Source organism: Phoenix dactylifera, chromosome 9 (assembly GCF_009389715.1).
Source record: "Phoenix dactylifera cultivar Barhee BC4 chromosome 9, palm_55x_up_171113_PBpolish2nd_filt_p, whole genome shotgun sequence".
Classification (NCBI taxonomy): Eukaryota; Viridiplantae; Streptophyta; class Magnoliopsida; order Arecales; family Arecaceae; genus Phoenix; species Phoenix dactylifera.
Genome location: NC_052400.1, coordinates 13,884,012 through 13,897,940, shown reverse-complemented (window position 1 = coordinate 13,897,940; position 13,929 = coordinate 13,884,012). Strand labels below are relative to the sequence as shown.

The following is a 13,929-nucleotide window of genomic DNA, read 5'->3' as shown; positions in this document are numbered from 1 at the left end:
TCCTTTTCTTATGTTTGCTTAAAGTTTTCTTCTTGTACTAGAGAAAAAAGAGCGAGCCTTTTAGAATCTGAAAGGTAATACGGTATATTTTTTAGAATCCGTATCTTCATGAGGTTTCCGATTGAAACAATAAATATAAGCTCCTTTTGTATCATTCTTTTTTATGTAGTATATTTTCTCATGAGAAGAAAAAAAATTTTGATGCATCGATCTTTGCTTAGCACATGGATAGATTTAACGACTAAGTTGTGATTAAAAGAAAAAAATAACTTGATATTTATGAATGATGTATTTGCATGAGGAGTAACTTATGATGTTATTGTAATGCAAAAGTTATCATATTATTCGTGCATGACTCGATACTTACATATAAATCTTACTGCATGGAAACCCGTCAGTAAAGATCATATCCGCTTGAAATATTTAGCTTTTCTACAAGATCGTAGGGTTTATGAGCAAATTATATGTAGTTTACGGTACGACACCAGGTGTCACGCCCCGGATCCGGATCCGTGACACGGCCGTGCTATTGCCGACTACCGCCCGCAATAGCACGCAGCCTCATACCTGGGTAATAGGGTAGTCAAACCAACCGAATCTTTTCATATGAAAGCATTCTTAGTACAACATGCTGGTTGGTACCCAAATACAGAGCTTCTACATAGTTTATGTACACAAAAGTATACTTGCTTTACCCCAGAAGCCCTGATACTTGCTGGCCCGGACATTACACCAGGCATGTTGTTATGTTTCGTATTGTGTCATAATCTAAAGTAATTTACAATTTTCTGGAATCCTTTTGGTGAGTGACAATACCGAGGTTTTATATATGGTATCTTAAGAAATTTTAAAAGATAGCAGTTAAATCAGCCTAAGGTTTATCTAACTTTTCCTCCTTGTCCTTCTGACAATGTGATCAGAGAAGCTACGATGGCGAAGTCATTGCAAAACTTCTTTATGGCCTTCGAACCGTTGCTCCGAAAAGTGGTACGACAGTTCGCTTACAAGGCATGCTTAGATTATCAAAACTTTTTGCATTAATTAATGAGTCATGTTTGTTGCTTATAAATTATTTGAAACTTTAGATTTTGTTATCATCCATCCGACATCTTCTATAAAAAAAGGGGACCCCATTTTTTTTGATGAAATAAGGGGACCCCATTTGGACCATCTATTGTTATTATATATAAAATGTATACAACTTTAAATAGTATAGCCTCCAGTTTGTGCAGGAACTAAAACAATCATGAGTATGACAAAAGAGTAGAGGATATAGGCGCATCAATATTTATTTTCTTCAGCAACCTTTGTTTTAATCTATTTATTGCATTTCGCTAGGTGCAAGAAGAGGTGGATCGTGGACTGCTTCATAGCACGCGTCTGCTTCCAAGGTAGATAGCTTGTGACTCCTCTATATGTTGGAAAAATAAAAAAAGACAACAGTAGAATCTTTCATGTACTCGTTAGTGTCTTTCTTTATTTACCTCAGGTGTAAAAAACTTTAACATGGTACGACCCAATCCAAAGGACTAACTTTTAACATTTTGTTCATTGTAAAAATTGATTAACCATGTTTCTATGAACTTTACAGGCCTTCCCAAATGCATATTGAAGCGGCAGAGCCGCCTAGCATGAAACTAATCTTCAAAAGACAACCATCACTCCCAATCTTCACAGGGAGCAGGATTGAGGATGAGGATAATAACCCTCTCCAGGTCCTCCTTGTAGACACCCATAACAGGGAAATACACCCGTCCTCGCTCCCATCACCTCTCAAGGTAGAAGTAGTGGTCCTTGATGGCGATTTTCCTTCTAATGATCGCGAAGACTGGACAAGCACCGAGTTCCAGAAGAGCATAGTGGAAGAAAGGAAAGGAAAGAGGCCATTGATTACAGGAGAAGTCAACCTCACACTGAGAGATGGGACCGCTTTCATCTCGGATCTCACATTTACGGATAACTCGAGTTGGATAAGAAGTAGGCACTTCAGGATAGGTGCAAGAATTGTGCCAGGGAGCTATGATGGACCGAGAATTAAAGAAGCCATGACCGAACCTTTCACAGTTAAAGATCACCGAGGCGAATGTAAGTATACCATCTTCGCTAGCACTTTTCATTATCATCCATATCATTCCATCGATTAAATTTTCCTATGGAAGCTTTAAACTAAATGATCACGGTAATCAAGTGGAGACGGTCAAATTGAAAGACATGTCGATTGGAGTTTGTGGGTCTTCATACAAACTCCGAAGATACCTACTGAAAGCGAAGTGTCTAAAAGGTCCATCAGCCTGGGTCATGTTCAGAGAGTAGTTGCCCACATCCTTTAATATAATTCCATGACCAAAGGTCATGGAAGACTAGGTTTACGAGGTGCTTGCAGCCAGCTGTTAATTAACTTCTTGGGCTACTAATTTGAAAATAACATGCGAACAACAAAGATTTTCATGGCATATGTTTTCTGAACAAAAACTTCAGTATTTCATTCTTACGCTTTCACACATCTTAAAACCGAGAAAAATTGGCTGCCTCAGCTAATATCACATTCCTATGCAGCGTACAGGAAGCATTATCCACCATCTCTCGGCGACGAGGTATGGCGACTGGATAGGATTGGAAAGGATGGGGCATTTCACAAGAGGCTATCGGCTGCACGTATCGAGACAGTCCAAGACTTCTTGAAGCTCTCGGTTATCGACCCTGATGAACTCCGCAGGGTAGAGACACAAACTTGGTAGCTGAATATGCCAAAGGAGACAATGATATTTAGATTGCCATATTATCTGATTGGTCTTCTTTTCCTATGAAACAGATACTGGGAGTTAATATGTCAGAGCGGATGTGGGAGGGAATATATAGTCATGCAAGAACCTGCGACTTGGGTACCAAGATTTACTTGCACCGTGGACACGATTGCACCCTCCTCTTGAACCCCATATGTGAAGTTGTTGGGATTATGGCTCATGGCGTGACGTGCACGCTAAAGGATCTTAACCTATCTCAGAAGGTAAGCATTCAAGTCATTGCAAAATCTTGCTCTATTTCGCATGGCTGTTTCTTGCCTTTCTGACAATTTTTTTAACGTTGGTGTCCTCCAATTGTTTCTCAGGCCTACGTACAGCAGCTGGTCCGAGAGGCATATCAAAACTGGGATAAGTTGGAAGAAGCTGATGGGTTGCTCGATGCCGACGTTCCTCTACTTGAAAGTTAGCAAACGATTAGTGAACCAAATACAGTTATATTTTTGCAACGTTGTACTAATATTTCTTAAGAGTCCCAGGCCAGTAGTTGTAACGCTATTGTTTTTTTGACAGATGAACCTGTGCACCAGGGTGGGATGGAATCATCGAGTTGGTATCCAATAAAGCAAGAAACCGCCGCATTAGCCTATCAAATGGGGGGGTTTGATGAGCCTGGAGCTCCTCCAAATTAACAATCTCCATCTTGCATTTAGTGGTCCTCGGATTCCGTGGAATCTAGATATGTGAGGTTTAGATTGAAGATGACACGAGCTCTTGTTCATCCTTTCTAAATTGGCAGTCAAGCTGGAAAGAAGCTGTCAAGTAGCAGTCTTGATGTACATTAACAAGGGTATAAGAAGATCCTGTCAGCTGCCCTGATTGCTTGCATACAGTAAGAGCAAGCTAAGCATGCAAGAAGAGGCGCTTTTTTCCGTTCTGTGTTTACCTTTTTTTTTTTTTTTCCCCTTTTGTATTTTTCTTTTCCCTGCAGAAGATGAGATTTGAAGTTGTTTCAAGGTATAGGTGGAGTAGAGTTATGTCCTTTACATCTGTTACGTTAGTGTGCTGTTCTCTCCCATTTTGTATGAATGAAAATTAGATTATCAACATTATTTCTCGCGCCAATTTGATTTAACCATTTCCTTGTCGAAGAATGTTTAGCTATTCTATCTTTTTTATCATCTAATCCATTAATGCAATCATTATTTCCACGCGTGATTAGAAAATCATGCTGATCCATGGTATTCTCCAAACTTTAAGAAGATAGAAATATCAACGTCTCTAAATCGGTCTCCTCAATCCTTCGCAACTTGTCTCTTTGATTACTGCCTTCTTTTCCTCTAATTAGCCTCTTAGCTTGTGATAGTGGCATGCGGATGTAACGACATGACAGCCAAGCAGGCCTTGTCATATGCCAAGACTTCCGAAAGGAAACACTTGGGATTCCTAATGTATCATAAATATATCTAACGAGAATGTTACATAGCTGATGGTAGGACCTATCCCTCTTCCCAACAGCACTTGGTATTTCTCCTTTTTTTTTGCATGGGAGTGCTCTTGGTATCAATCAAGCAGTATGAAGAGAAGTTGATCAAGAAAAGCATGGCGAGATTGAGCCCGAGTCGTTCGTATCCAGCGGACAATGACTCACCAATTCAACAAGTTGGCACATCCTACGAGGCTAGGCTTTATATATCTGTTGTGTAATTTTCTTTTTTCCAAATTTTTGTGTTAGTAGACATTTCTTCAAATTGCTTATGTTATGTGGACCAACTTCATAGGCCAATCAGATATCAGCACAGGACCTTCCCATGCTGTCGCCTGTTTGACAGGGGACAACCGGACCCACGGACCTTTTTTTGAGATCCAGTTCGAAGCCGGGCAGGGGATAACCGGATCCGGCTTCCCACGAACCAAATCCAAATCCGAATCCACAAGCTTGAGGGGCAGAATCCAGTCAATTATTAGGACGCACATTCCCATCCCTTCCTCGCCGCCGAGTGGATCGCCTATCTTCGGTTGTGGCGGGCCCCGCCACCTTTTCTCCCAACCGTACGGCCACCTGCCCTCGATTTCCACGCCGCGCGGGCCCCCGACCCGTCTCGTTCCCCCATCGTTCTTTATGCCCAACCTCCTCCGCCGCTTTCTAATTTCTTTGATCAGAAGGCCGCGCCAGAGAGAGGGATCTCGGCCGGGCTTTATGATTCCGCGGCGACGAAGATGGGCGGAGTCACGTCGTCGATCGCCGCCAGGCTCGCCTTCTTCCCCCCCAGCCCCCCCTCCTACACCGTGACCGCCGACGAGCCCGGCGGCCGCCTCTCGATCCCCGAGCTCGCCTCCGGCCGCCGCGGCGACATCGAAGTCCTCCGGCTCCGCACAAGGCGGGGGAACGAGATCGTCGCCGTACATGTCAGGAATCCCCGGGCGACGGCCACGCTGCTGTACTCTCACGGCAACGCCGCCGACGTCGGCCAGATGTTCGACCTCTTCGTCGAGCTCAGCGCCCGCCTCCGCATCAATCTCATGGGGTCCGTTGTCGATGCCCGAATACCTCTTTTCGGTGATTCTTCTTTTGGGATGAATTCTCTTTTATGTTTAATGTTTGATTACGTTTGTTTTCTTGTTTGGAAGTGATCCAGTCTTGTTCATAGTAAAGCTTGGTAGAAAAATTGAACCTTGAGAAAATTGAGGTAAACTTACTTTGAATTACCAAAAGAAAGTTATAAAAAATAATATATATATATATATATATATATGCAGCAATGCAAATTACATGTTGTTTTATTTGTTCACAATGTTGTTGCTATCGCAAGTAGCAGAAATGATTGGTAGAAATTTTGGGTAGGTGGTGTTGAAAGTAGACCGCTTCTGAGGCAATAAAATTGTTGATTTGAATGAGAAACTAGACTTTTGTTTGACGTATGGTTATAGGGAATTTCACACCTATTGAGGCAGTTTTACTAGTTCTAGAGCAGAAGTTTAAATATCTGGAGCTCCTTGATTACCTTCTAAAATTTGCTTATTTTATTGCATCCTGCTAACCAAATATACCTGGTGCATTCTTACAGAATAATGCCCCCCCTTATGTTAAACAAGGTGTCACTATCCAATTAGAGGTTGAAGTGTTGTTTACATGTTAGATTTTGCAATGTCCTTGCTTTGTTTCTATTAGTTTGCAAAGTGGTTCATCTATAACTAATAAATGAAACAGATGGAACAACAAATAGATCTTTGCAATTCATACTATCAAGGGAAAAATAAATAAAGTGATAGAACATTGAAGATTGAGAATATGAACTTTATGAAAATATCTTTACTAGAAACCACCTTTGCTAGAATCATCCTCAGAGACGACTGGTGCTTCTGCTCTATCATACCTAATTTGAAGGCAAATTTTCAATGTCTTAAGGAAGAGAGTATTATGCCAATAAATTGATCTAAGAACTTAACATGAACATGAATCAGATGAGATTATTAGTATGTACAACTGAGAAGGATTGGATGAAGGTTGAGTACATTAAAGGAAGCACTTAATTTTCACCATTTGAAACAAAGTGATGAGTGCTGACTGGGATGATATAGACATTCACAAGAAAAATCTAAGGATGTCTTGGCAAGGAGAGTTGCTTGAAAGGGGAGAAGAGACCCAATATTTATCAGAATTCAGAAGTAAAGACTTGAAAACTTGTTATGACATTAGATGTAGCCTTAACAACATATTTTAGCAAAGAAGGATTTATCTAATGGAGTTCATCTTAGTCAGAGAGTTTTATGGTTAAGGAGTATGGTCGCTAATGTAAGTTCAGTAGGCTCAAAGTTGTCTTTAGCAACTGCTGTTCTGAAGTATGAGTGCTTGTGGTGAAATTCTGTTATTGAGATGCATTCTATCAGAACACCTCCAAGCAATTGACTCCTTTTTCCAAAAAAGAATGCCCAAAAATGGTTCTTTTGGGTAAAAAAAGCACTAATTTTTGTTGTTGTTGTTGTTGTTGTTGTCACTTACTAGTGCTTTTAAAGTGTATCTATTTAAGCATAAACTTAATAGAGGGGATGGTGGAAAGGGTACTATGGTCAAAAGGAGAAGTTGATGGAATTAATAGGGCAAAATAATGTTTCTTTGCATAATTGTGAAGAATATAAAAATAATGCCATAAAACATCACTCCATATTAATTTGTATGCTATTGTTGCAATACTAAATGTTCAGACCATGTGGCCTAAATCTGATATGTACAGACTGATATTAGTGATACAAAGGGATTCTCTCAGGGGTCTACTTTAGAGTCAAAAAAATTTCTAGGAAATCCTAATAAGTTTATTTATTTGGGTCTTTTGGTATTAGAAAACATTGTCCTGGAGAATAGAAGCTAGGAGAAGGAAGGACATGCTGAATTTTATTTCAAAACTTTAAGCGGAAGGGGAAAAGGTGTGTGAGAGAGAGTTCAGATACTAAAATTTAGCAGAACAGAAAACATGATACAAGAACTGGATAGCATTTCGGACACCAGTTTGCTGACCACAATCTGGCAACCTGGCTTAAAATGCTTTATGGATGATATGCTCTCTTCAAATGTCGTTTAATGCGAGGGAAGAGATTTATGTTGAACTGAGGATGCCTATGTAAAGTTTAATCATCTACATGGTGGGTTGCTTGAATTTATGTTTTTGCTGAAGTTGAGATCCTGATTCCCCTCTTGTGATGAATCCAGTATCGGTTTTATACTTTTCTCATTTTCTTTTCTTTCTGTGCCCATATGTCAATCCAACTTTTCCAATCCTTGACCCATGTGAGGATTCACATTTGTAAACCTGTTAGCATACAACATAGTTTTGGCACTAACTGCTTTACTGTTTTGGTATCATACTTGAAAGATGTTATGAACAAAACTTTTTGGTGTTGCAATTATATTCTTGTTCATTACGCTCATTCTTGGAGCATCAGGGATAAAAGTAATTCTTGCTAGTATAAATGAGTCTTAGCTTTCAATATTCACCGTTTAAAATAAAACTTGTGCATGACATTATATTTGCACTAAAAGACACTATGGGCATTCTGTTAAATTTTTGTGCTTGCCTTTAATTAACTATATTGACAAGTCCGTATATAGGGATCATATATCATTTTTGCTTGTATCTTTTTGTGTTTATAATTACATGGTATATGTCTTAATTTTCTCAATAAATTAATGCTTCCCTTTTTTACTAAACAACAAAATTATCTTTACATGGTATATAGTGCCCTCATGCCAATAACTGTTATAATGCTGTGATGCGTACCGATCATTAGATCTATATATAGAAAGTAATCCTTATTACCAGTATTCTGTATTCCTCTTATACCTCTCTAGTAATTTCAGTCAATTGAATTTCCATAGCACAATTTATTTAATTGGTTGATTGTCTTAAAGCTTACTCATCATCATTAGTTCTACAGTGTATCTGTTTATGTAAATGTGAGAGGAAGTGAATGCTGATACAAAGTTACCATTGCTTGTGCCATTTAGTGTGAATGGTAACTTATTGTGCTCCTCTCATCTCTCTCTCTCTCTATCTCTATGTGTCTCTCATTACCTTTTATAATGTTTCACTAAAAGAATCAGAATTAATTAGAACTTGAGTTATTTGCTCATATTTTCCTTCATAATTTTTTCCTTTTGACTTCTTGATTATGGGTGTTACAGGTATGATTACTCTGGTTATGGGCAATCTACAGGGAAGGTTGGATATTATTGGTTTTTTTTATTTAAGTTTACATGCCATTTGGGTCATATGAGGAATGCATCACTACTGCTATTAATTTTGGCAATTTCTCTTGATATGACACTGTTTATTTGTTCATGAAACAGCCCACTGAATATAATACATATGCAGACATAGAGGCAGCATATAATTGCCTCAAGGAACAATATGGAGTAGCAGATGATGATCTAATTCTGTATGGTCAGTCTGTTGGTAGTGGTCCTACTCTTGATCTGGCATCCCGTCTCCCAAACCTAAGAGCTGTTGTTCTACATAGTCCTATCCTTTCTGGATTAAGGGTGCTATATCCAGTGAAAAGAACATATTGGTTTGACATTTACAAGGTATGAGTTCAAACAATTCTGCACCTCATCCTCATTTAATACTGCCAATGACTTTTCTATTAAAAAAAATATCGTTAATGACTTTTCTTCCCCTCTGCAGAATATTGACAAGGTTGGCCACGTGAATTGCCCAATCTTAGTCATTCATGTAAGCACTCGATATCCATATTTCCTTCTATTTCTCTTTTGTTTATCTTCAGTTTGTTTTGCAAACTTTTCACTCATGTGTATGTATGTGCTTATATATTTGTGTGTACACATGTTCATTAATACTGTTAAGGTTTAGAGTACGGAGTCATTTTTCCTGTTTTTGTTTCATATTGGAAGTCAAGGAGTAATAGAATATGTAATTATAATGCCGGGTGCTGTCTATTCAAGCCATTGATGCAATAATCTAAGGCTTCTGGAGATTCAATCCCCTTGAACTTTTAATATCTTACCTTGATTACTCTCTTGCTTTCCTGTTTTATTCTAATTGCTTTTGGTAATGATTTTGGGTCTTAACATGCTGGTAATGGAATGGCTATTTGGTGCATTGCTTTTACATGTATCCAAAAGCAAAACCTTGGCATTTTAGATCCAGAGCCAGACTGCATGGCTTGTGAAATCATCTAAAACCAAGGATGATTGGGGGTCACAGCTTGAGGCTACGCTTGAAACAAGGTTAGAGGCACAATTTAATTAAAGAAATTGCATTACCTAATATCTCCCTTATGGAAACCTTCAGGTGACAGTTGCTCAAGATTTTAAGCAACCCCGTTATGATTCCATGACCTGTCCTTGGTATAACTAATGCTAAAGCTGGTTGAATAAGCATCAAAGACTTGCTAACCTGACAACTTTGTAGGAAAGGATGCTATTGGTAGAGGACTATACGGCAATTAAGATGTTGGTCTCCTTGCGTAGAGGTGAAGTATCCGGGGGGGAGATGCAATTGGATCAATTTCTAAGGTTCTTTTTCTATTTTAAGCTTTCATCATATTGGAGATGCAACGAGTACTGTGGTGGTTTCCCTGAACCTCAAGGGTGACATCATCTGGTCTTATGAACTTGGGCTTGGGAGACATATTTAAAGGTTTTTTGTTGAATATCTCCTTGGGCACCTTTTGTAGTGCGAGAATGTTGGTGGTGGTGTGCAAAATCTGTCAACCATTTTGGAGATGTGATTCATTTTAAGCATCTAGGTCTAGGATATAAAATTTGAGATTGTACAGAATGGCTACTGGTGGAAACTTATGTTGATGCACTTTATTAAAATATTTCTCTGGAGGTCAAGATGCAGATGCATAGAACTCATAATAAACATCTTTAGCTTTTGCATAGCTATAGGAGAAAGAGTTAATGGAGATAGTAGAAGTTCATAAAAGAGGAAAAAATAAGCAAGTTGAAGCTTTGCAATATGCTCATTCGATTAGACGACTAGTAACATCATATTAGATTGCTTGTATGGCTGATCTAGAAAAAAAGGGCATGCTGGAATTGCAGTGAAAAGTGGCAAAAAAAGAATAACGTTGCAAACAGGAAACAATCTGTGTTTATTGAGCCATTGTCAAGATGAGCCAGATGGACACGACCAAGGTAGTTACCATGTATTGCCAAGAGAATTTGGCCAATTCATATTTGCTTCAGCAGAGGATTTCACTTGTTTTTTTTTTGTGTGTGTGTGTGATTTTGGAGTTAGAAACTATATTTTAAACTAGGACTAAGTTGGTCTTATTTTTCTTATTCTTGTTAGTTTTATGGTGTCTGTAAAATATGATGCCTGTGGGTCATCTTTCAATTGATTGAAGCAATAGAAAAAATTGCTTGGAGGCCGGATCCTCATGGAGTTATCTTCTCTTCTCTCTCATTTGCCTTCCCTCCTTTTCTTCTAATTGCCATTTATACAGACATTAAGTCCTACAAGAAGTGCAAAAGTACAGTCAAAAGCATCTGATTTGGAAGAACAAGAATGAGGTGAATATTCCTTGCATTTCCAGCATAAAAAAGGGAGCCTAACAAGTTTGGTCGATTTTAGCTATCTTGAACACTGAGAACAGGATAACCTCTCTCTTGCATTACAAAAAGAGCCCAAAGGCAGAAATGGATGCCTAGGAAGGAAGAAGAAAAGGGAATGGACCAAAAGTGGAAGCCCTTGAGCATTGTCACTCAAAATTAGTTAAGTAACCAACATGAATTTAGAATGTTAGAGATTTGTAGAGGTCTCACTGCATGTTGGGAGTGTTTGGGTATAGTAGAGATAAACAGCTAGGATGTGCTGTATGTGGAAAGAGCAAATACTTGTGCAGCATGCCAAATTTTTCATGAGTGCCTTACCAGTACCTTGTTCTTAATGGTACATGGGATATCCTCCTTAAATCCTTGCATTTGTTCTAGGGTGGGGGAAGAAGGGGAGGGAGGTGGGGGAGGTAGTCAACACAAGGGCATGCTCGCCACATATGCTTTGAAGTTATACAAAAATTGTGCAAGTCCAAAGTCAGTTTCTTAAGGTGACAGCTCGCTCCAAAACATAAACAATATGTTACAAATGGTGGTAAATTAGATAGATGAAAATATTTATCTCTACATCAACATCTCTGGTATCTACATACCATCTTTTTTCTTACATCAACAACTCTGGTATGTTATTGGAGGGTTCGGGTCATCATATGTTCTGCTTGACCACTTCATACAGGTAAATGGCAATCTTTTGGTTAATTCATTTTGTTTGAGTAGATAAAAAAGGAATAATATTGTGAACTGAAATGAGATTAATTTTCATGAATGCTAGAATTAGGAAGTGTTCAAGTGCTGGTGGAATAGTTGCTTCTATGAAAGATTGCTAGAGAATTTCGTTAGTTCTGTGATAAAATTCTCAAGTCGATTATGAAATTACCCAACTGTCAAGAAATTATTTAGGAACTATTTGAAGATAGAGGGTAAATGAATTATACTTTGTTGAAATTTTTTGAGGTTGTTTAATATTGATATGCAAGCTCTCTCTCTCTCTCTCTCTCTCTCTCTCTCTCTCTCTCTCTCTCTCTCTCTCTAACCCAGGGAACTTCAGATGAAGTTGTTGACTGCTCCCACGGAAAGCAGCTCTGGGAGCTTTGTAAAGAGAAGTACGAACCGCTTTGGCTAAATGGTGGTGGTCATTGCAATTTGGAGTTTTTCCCTGAATACATTAGGCATCTGAAGAAATTTGTGTCAACAGTTGCAAAGAGTGATGCTACAAAGAACAGTTCAGCAAGCATAAACACAAAAGATGATGATCAGAGCAAGCAGACTGAAATTGGAACATCAGAAGATATACACAATGCCCGTAACTGTTCTGAGATCTCGAGAAAGAGTTTGGACAGTCAGATTGCAAAACCAAGAAACATAGATCAGCCTGAGAAATCGCGGATGAGTGTTGACAGGAAGAAAGGGAAAGTCTTACTATGGCGATGGCCACTGCACAGCCAAGTAAATATAGCTCAAGAGCTTCCACGTACAGTTAAGGAAGGCCCTTCTGAACCAGCATAAAATTCTCTATCTATGTAATAACTTAGCTTTAACATATTCTGAGTGTTGCATTCTACCATGATCAAAAGAGAAAAAAGGTTCGTACATGTCCGAATCTGTTGGTTAGAAAGGATGGTTTCATTGATAGGAACTTGCACTGGAGCTGTGCATGTTACCGATTCAAGCGGAAAGGGTATTTTAATGGATGAATGTGATCCCATGATCTGATGATCATGGTAATTTATTTGTATATTGACAAACATAGTCCCAATTTTGCATGTATCTTCTTGGGAGTTTTTTCCCACCATAAATTTCTCAAAAGAGTTCCAGGAAATAAGTAAAGCATAGATTTGAATCCTATACAGGGAGGATCTTCATAACAAATCATACAAGTGACTTCTACAAAGCAAGAACATTAAAATTTACATGAAACCGTAAATTGGGATGTATCTTGGCGATTGCACCCTCCTCCACATGGGACAAGTTTCTAGGTTTGAACCTTGGGAGGTGCTTCCCATTGCTATTCCGAATAAAAAAAGGTCTTAAAAAAAAAAAGCGTACAAAGGATACCGTGGTGGTGAAGTGAACAAGCGTTTGAGAAAGAAAAAAAAATGATATTAAAAATGTTTAATAATGGCGTAGCAAATCACCCAACTGGAGGGTCCAAAAATTCCCCAAAACCCTCATACAAGTATTCTTGTATAATACAAATGGATTAAGGGTCCTAGAAATTCAGCATGGGCAGCAAGATAAAATCTTACAAAGTTCGACAGATTTGACAACAATGTAATCTGCATAATCTAAAACAACTTTTACATGGAAGAATTTTTATCCATGTTGTTAACTGGTCCTCAAGCCTTCAGGTCTTCTGAATTTGAAAAACAAAAGAAGACATATAAACGCATATTCTCAACTAGTTTACATCTTCGTCGGAAAAAAATTATCAGGATCTGAGATCGGATGCAATCTTGATTATAATTTGATGCATACCTTTACCAGTTCGATGTTGCTCCTGATGGATGGGAGAAAGGTAGTATCTCAGATTCGAGGACCCATGATGATCAACATTTTGAACGGATTGGTGCCATCTTCTATGGCAGACGAAACCTAGCATTGCAAAATGAATAAACTGAAATATGAGTCAGCATCTTGAGAGGAGCATAACAAAGAGCAAATTTATAAACGAATTCAGAATGTCATAATTAATATTACATCCAAGCTTATTAATTAATTATTCAATTCTTACCTCCAAGCAGCTAACATAGAATAAACCATCCTCCCTCGTCACAAAGACGTAGAGGTTATACTGAAAGGTCACTTCTCGCTGTCAGAAACCATTAATTTAGCAAAGACTAGGGGTCGGGAGATGCCACAGTTCTTTATGTAGTGGAAAACTCAGCAATGGCTGTACATTTTGTCCTCTGAAACTAAGGAAGATTAAATCGTCACTGCATCAAAATAGTCGGTAAAGTAGATACAATTCCCTCTTAAGCTTCGAAAATTAGAGGCCGACAGATAGGACAAGCCTTTCTCCAGGAGCAGCATCTGACCTTCTAAGCTTTCGAGCCGGAGCCGCTTTGGGTCTTCCCATGCTCCCGTCTCGTTTAAAAACTACAAAGCCGA

At 38.7% G+C, this 13,929-nt stretch overlaps 2 protein-coding genes across 2 annotated transcripts; both read left to right on the top strand.

The window, feature by feature from the left end:
- Nucleotides 1–930: 930 nt before the first annotated feature.
- Nucleotides 931–3,853, top strand: LOC103718841 (protein SAR DEFICIENT 1-like). Its single transcript, XM_026809194.2, has 7 exons — nucleotides 931–987; nucleotides 1,339–1,391; nucleotides 1,592–2,085; nucleotides 2,557–2,717; nucleotides 2,813–3,007; nucleotides 3,110–3,206; nucleotides 3,315–3,853. The coding sequence occupies exons 1-7, from the start codon at nucleotides 931–933 to the stop codon at nucleotides 3,431–3,433; spliced, it is 1,176 nt and encodes a 391-aa protein (XP_026664995.2). The 3' UTR covers nucleotides 3,434–3,853.
- Nucleotides 3,854–4,850: 997 nt separating this feature from the next.
- LOC103723598 (alpha/beta hydrolase domain-containing protein 17B-like) lies at nucleotides 4,851–12,609 on the top strand. The gene is made up of 5 exons (XM_039130126.1): nucleotides 4,851–5,269; nucleotides 8,422–8,458; nucleotides 8,587–8,823; nucleotides 8,924–8,971; nucleotides 11,860–12,609. Exons 1-5 carry the CDS (start codon nucleotides 4,962–4,964, stop codon nucleotides 12,325–12,327), a joined length of 1,098 nt encoding a protein of 365 aa, XP_038986054.1. The 5' UTR covers nucleotides 4,851–4,961; the 3' UTR covers nucleotides 12,328–12,609.
- Nucleotides 12,610–13,929: the final 1,320 nt, after the last annotated feature.